The 6,302-nt window shown below is 52.3% G+C and overlaps 1 protein-coding gene across 1 annotated transcript; it reads right to left on the bottom strand.

Annotated features, from left to right (window-relative positions):
- Nucleotides 1–294: 294 nt before the first annotated feature.
- On the bottom strand, nt 295–2,252 carry EGR1 (early growth response 1). The gene is made up of 2 exons (XM_065409853.1): nt 2,027–2,252; nt 295–1,595 (listed from the first exon to the last, which is right to left on the bottom strand). The coding sequence occupies exons 1-2, from the start codon at nt 2,250–2,252 to the stop codon at nt 295–297; spliced, it is 1,527 nt and encodes a 508-aa protein (XP_065265925.1).
- Between the last annotated feature and the right edge of the window lie 4,050 nt (nt 2,253–6,302).

Here is a 6,302-nt window from a genome sequence, read left to right as displayed (position 1 = left end):
AAGCAAAACCATATCATGGCACATGTACATTTTACATTGTCTATGTATTTAATAAAAGTTCCTTTCTTGGTAAAATGTTTATGGGGGGAAATTATATTGAAATTATATCCATTGTCCATGCAAATTAAGTCTGTTGACAGAAGTGGAGAACTTAAATGGCAGTTGTTTCAGGCAGTTGAAGTTTAAAGAAAACTTAGGATGGCCTTGCTACGTATGATATTCTTTAGTAACTGACAGACTCCGTTCAGTCTGATAGTACCAATCAACTATTTTAATATTTCTGTCTTTACAGTCTCAACAAATTTCAATTGTCCTTGGAGAAAAAGTTGATGACATTTCTGAAAGTGCTGAAGTCCCTTGTGAACTGAAAGAATTGGTAATCCCTGGAGAGGGGAAAGTGGTAGATACTTGGGCCTGAAAGGTGGCAGTAACCAAAGGGTATGTAGTTGCTACTGAGGGGGAAGGGAAAGTGGTGTGTGCTGGAGATGGATAGGAAGAAGACACTGGGGAGGAATATGATGTAGGCACTGGAGATGGGTAAGTGGTGGCGGCTGGAGATGGGTAGGAAGTTGTCATTGGAGAGGAGTAGGTGGAAATCTGAGAAGCAGCAGAGGCTGGAGTTGCCTTTTCTGCTTTCTTGTCCTTCTGTCTCAGGTGAATTTTAGTGTGTCTCTTCCTCTCATCACTTCTGGCAAACTTTCTACCACAAATATCACAGGCAAATGGCTTCTCCCCGGTGTGGGTTCGGATATGAGTGGTCAAGTGATCGCTTCTGCTGAAATTCCTCATACAAATACGGCACTGAAAAGGTTTTTGTCCTGTGTGAATCCGAATGTGCCGGGTCAGCTCATCAGATCTGGAAAACCTCCTGTCACAGGACTCCACTGGGCATGCGTAGGGTCTCTCGTGAGGAGGGGTCTTGCTAGGTCGGTTAGGGTATTTTCTTATCCTGCTTGGCTTGATTAGCTGCGACTGATACGTAGTGTTTAGCGTCTTCGGATCTTGGGACCCAGTCTGGGTAGCAAAAGCTTTGATAGTGGAGAGAGGTGTGAGAGAGGGCTGCTGGGGTCTGGATTCTAGCGTTGGAAATGGTTTCTGATCAGCTGGGACCAGGCTGAGAGATTCCCCCTGTTGCTGGGGAAATAAGTAGTCCGGGATCATTGGCACCTGGAAGTTGGTTTTAGCAGCCGGATAAGCCGGGGGAGGGTACTGGAGAGAGGTACTGGGAGCGTTTGGGAAGGACTGAGTTTGCTGCTCAGGGAAAATCTCAGAGCTAGAATTGGGAAATGTTGGTGCCGCTGAATAGATCGGGCTGTTGTCGCTGGCCTGGACAGAGCAGCTCAGGGGCGGGGTCTGTGAGGATGAGGAGGTTGGTGATGAAGAAGGTGTAGAAGTGGTGGGTAGGTTAGCCATGCCCACCAGCCCACTAACAAGGCTGAACAGAGGCTCTGGCCAGAGAGTGTTGCTGCTGTTGGGGGCTGGTTCCAGAGAGAAGCGGCCCGTGTAGGTTATAGGCGGCAGCCGGCTTGTCTGATTGGGGTAGCTGGTTTCTGCCAAGGATTTCTCATTATTTAAAGAGATCTCGGGAAACGTGTCTGAAAAGAGAAGAGTAGCCGTTACTTCCAAGAGATGCTGCAACCCCAGCGCTGGTACCCTCCACCCCACCCCACCCTGCCCGGCCCCAACAGGGCTACCCCCGGGCTAGACCTGCCCGGCCCGGCCCCAACGGGGCTAATTAAAAATTGAGCGTTACATATTGCAGCGCGCTCCTGGCAGCGCTCCAACAGCAGAAAGCCCATCGCTAAGAGCAGCTGACGCATGTAGAGAGAATCCCCCTAGCGCAGCACAGCCAGCGAGGCTGATGCATCATTACCGGCGGAATCCCGAGCAAACTGCACCTGCCCTACTAGAGCTCCCCTACAGCTCCTGAGAAGCAAGGACTCGGGCGGGGAAGGGGGCATTTCCCACCGAGTGTCCCCACCAGGCTCCCACTCACAACCCCCTGTGGACAGAGACTGTTGCTTACCTGCAGCAAGGTGCTCGAAGTGCTGTTCTCCGGGGGGGTTGAAACCGCTGCTTTCAGGGGCCCCGCTGGAGGTGAGGAACTGGGGACCCCCGCCGCTGAGCAGCATCATCTCTTCCAGCTTGGGGTAGTTACTGTCCATGGTGGGGGGCGAGTGTGGAAAGGAGCCGAAGGGGTCAGAGATCTGCAGCTGTGGTAGGAGCTGCATCTCCGCCTTGGCCGCGGCCATGGGGGGGGTGGGCTTTGCCTGGGGACACAGGGATGCTGCGCAGCAGGGGCCAGGCGGCCGGCCAGAAGCGCCAGTCGAGTGACGCTGCTGGGCTCGATATGTGCCGGCTCCCCTTCCCAGCGGCCCGGGGTTCCCCCTGGTTCTGCCCGCTATAAGCGCTCGGCCTGGGGCTCCCCCTGGCTCTGCCCGCTGGAAGCAATCAGCTCTTCGCCCGCCCTAGAGCCGCCCCTATATATCGAGTCCCCACCAGCTGCGGGCCGCCCCGGCCATGACGTACATGGCCATATATGGCGGACAGGAAACCCTTATATGGCGTCAGGCTGGAAGACCCAGCCTGGCGTCAGTAGCTGGCACTGGGGGAAGCCGGGTGGAGGGGGCCCAGCCCAGATAGGAACAAGAGCCCCGCGCCCGCCCTAGGGTCCCTACTCCCACCCCCTCACCCTATCGCTGGGTTTCTCTGGGGGGCAGCGCACGAGCCCCCCCGCCGCTGTCTTCCTCGGGTCCCCGTCGCCGCCTCAGCCCAGGCCGCCGGAAGCCCCCGGCCGCAGAGTCCATATAAGGAAACAGCCTTATAAGTCCCGGTTCCGGCGGGAGCCTTCCTGCTCCTTATATGGCGATTCCGGCTCCGGGAGGGGGTGGAGAGAGGTGAACCCGGCGGGCGGGGGAGCGAGGCAAAGGAGAGAAAGGAAGAGAAGCTCCAGCGTTTCTTTCAGCCCTGCAGAGCCGCCTGTTCTCGGGCTGGGCGTGGAAGGCTTAGGAAGGGGAAGAGCAGACCTTGCTTGGGCACTCAGTCTGCTCCAGGAATGGCTGTAGAGTGCTCTGGGAAGAGGATGCCCTGAAACTGGGGGACTGGAACACAGAGGAATTGGAACAATTTGTCTAGTGGGGGTACTGAGAGCCATTGAACCAAACTGTGAACCTTGCATATAATGGAAACCACTTCAAGCCAGAGGGTGCAGCAGCCCCCCTAGTTTCAGCACCTATGCTGGGGGATAACCCCAGTATTAACCGTTAGTGCATCCCACCCTTCAAAGCGGGAAGTTCGGGACGGGGCCTGCTGTGTTACCCGGCAGACTGCACAGACCAGAGCTCCCTACCCCCCTAGATAGGCAACGACCCCCCATTTCAGTTTGTGTTTAGCACATTTTCTGTCTGTTTCCCCGCTCCTTTCGCTCCGAATCGCGCCCTTTGCTGCCCTTCTGCGTCTCGCATTCACATGATAGGTGCGGCGGGGGTCTGACTGATCAGTCTGCGCTGCGTATTTAACAACCCCAGAGCAAAGGAGGTTTCCCTGGCGCTGGCAGTCTGCCCCGAGTGGGAGCAGCTTGGCCCAGGAAAGGGGAATCTCTGGGATTCCCGGGCTTTGCAACGAGCATCCTACTCCACCTGGCTGCGCCCGGAGAAGAGGGCAGGGCTTGGAGGTGCGTGTCCCCTACACAAGGAAGAGCGGGGGGCACTCTACCCTGTTAGACCAATGGAGCCCGAGCCCTGTCCCATAAACCCCCTATATCTTGCGCGAGTAGGACACCAAACACCCCTCTCTCTCCTCTGAGCATTCTTGTAGGGCTCTGATTGCACGTCATGGGGGATGCCCTAGTGTACAAGGGGGATTTCCTGTCCTTCCCGTCTCCAGAGCTCTCGGCTGCACTTTATCCAGTCGATTGAGGCTGAAAGCATTGACCAGTGCCTCAGTATGCCGGTCCCAACTCTGCTGTAGAGCGCCCGAGTGACCCGTGCGTTGCCAGGAGAAATGTTGCTGGGCTCAGGGCTGCACGGCGCCCTCAGTGCACACACTGCAGAGGCTGCAGCGTCTAGTGAAAGGGAATTTCCTGATGATGCAAAATATCGGGAATCTCGGGGAATTATAAATAAGTGGCTCAGTGCTGCCTCCTGGTGCCTAGGGCCGGGCCAGCTGTGACTAAGCGCCGCATCTGGATCTCGCGCCAGGTACCGCGCGGGGGGTGGGGGAAGGGTTCGCGCCCTTCAGCCCTGGGATTCGGTGCACATCACCCCCGAGACTCCAGGTAGAAACCCCATTTACCCCGAGGTTCGCTTCTAGGGGGTTTCTGGGCTTCTTGCCAAGTGGGAGCCTGAGACGCAGTGAGATTGCACTGAGCTTGCGCAGCCGCCTCTGCAATTGCTTCCCCCGCAGTCCTCTGAGCAGGATAGATAGCCCCGTGAGCAGAGAGCTCCGCGGCTGGAGCTGTGCGAATACTGCAGAATGCCAGCCTGACAGGGAGCAACCCTCCGGGGGCTCTGCCCTGCGGGTGGAGCAGGGGAACCTCCGCAGAACCCGCCAGACACTGCCTCACAGCAGGACTCGGCGCGCGTGTATGCCCCCGGCAGTTCCATTGCTTATGGGCCCTGAGACAGGGAGCCCAGAATTACTGTACAGTAAAGGCAAAGAGTCATAAACATCTTCAATATTTAAACTGACAACCACCAGGTTCACCAGTTCCCCAAGGGGGGGCAATCTTTCTCCCCGGGGTTTTTCGGATCTCAATACATTTCCAAGCAGTTGCCAACTGTGCAGAAATATGAAGCTTCTGTTAATACGGCCACCTGAATGAGATGTTCGGCGGCAGGTCTGAGCACTCTCCCACCACCCCGGCTCAGAAGATCTAGGTTTCCTAATACCATTTCAGGAGGTTGCTCCCATGGCCACGTCACTGCGGGCTCTCGAAGCTCCCCTCTTTTGCTGCAGGCTACTTTCCCTTTGCTTTAATGTTTTAAAAGAACGGCAAAACCCTTTATCCATTATTTATTTAGCAGACTATCAGCTAGACAATCCTGCTTGAAAATAGCTTGATTAGAGCACTATACAAAGGCAGAAATAAAATGTACAGCAGTGTAAACACCAATAATCAGCCCCAGCTACCACTCTCATTCCTAATAGCTCTGTTTCAGAGATGACACAGAGGGAGTCCCTGCAGGGAGGTCCATATGGAAAGAAGCTGGTTGAATTAAAATAATGATTCCACAAATGCTAGGCTAGATTGGGACAATTTTTCTTTTTAACCATTAGAAGATAAACATTTTATAATACCTTGGCAGTAGAAAGGCTGTGTGCTCATTAATTTTGATCTATTGCACCATTTAAAATTGATCCTAGGCCTCATCTAAACATGGAGTTACACTGACTTAACCAAAACCAGTTTGTAAACCAATTTTGGTGGGTGCAAAAGCCCCTCTGTTGACACTGTTAAATCACTTTAAATCTAGTGTATGTTGAGATGCTTAAATTAATTAATATTGAATTAAGTTAAATCAATATCAGCCATTTCAAAACTGAAGGAACTCAAATGAGAAATTGCAGAATTACTAACTGTGGTTTGTAACCTATAATTTAAATCAGCTTCTGTACCAAATGACTGGAGGATAGCTAATGTGACGCCAATTTTTAAAAAGGGCTCCAAAGGTGATCCTGGCAATTACGGGCTAGTAAGCCTGACTTCAGAGTCAGGCAAACTGGTTGAAACTAATAAAGAACAGAATTGTGAGACACATAGATGAACATGATTTGCTGGGGAAGAGTCAAAATGGTTTTTGTAAAGGGAAATCATGCCTCACCAATCTACTAGAATTCTTGGGGGGGAGGGGGTGTCAACAAGCATGTGTACAAGGGGGAATCCAGTGGATATAGTATACTTAGATTTTCAGAAAGCCTTTGACTCTTAAGCAAAATAAGCCATCATGGGTTAAGAGGGAAGGTCGTCTCATGGATTGGAAACTGTTGAAAAGATAGAAAACAAAGGGTAGGAATAAATGGTCAGTTTTCAGAATGGAGAGAGGTAAATAGTGGTGTCCCCCAGGAGTCTGTAGTGGGACCAGTCCTATTCAACATATTCATAAATGATCTGGAAAAAGGGGTAAAAAGTGAGGTGGCAAAATTTGCAGATGATACAAAACTATTCAAGATAGTTAACTGCAAAGCAGACTGCGAAGAGTTACAAAGGCATCTCACAAAATTGGGTGACAGGGCAACAAAATGGCAGATGAAATTCAGTGTTAATAAATGCAAAGTAATGCACACTGGAAAACATAAAATGA

This window comes from Emys orbicularis, chromosome 8, assembly GCF_028017835.1.
Source record: "Emys orbicularis isolate rEmyOrb1 chromosome 8, rEmyOrb1.hap1, whole genome shotgun sequence".
NCBI lineage: Eukaryota > Metazoa > Chordata > Testudines > Emydidae > Emys > Emys orbicularis.
The sequence above is the reverse complement of the archived record's forward strand: the minus strand, read 5'-3'. Positions and strand labels throughout refer to the sequence as shown.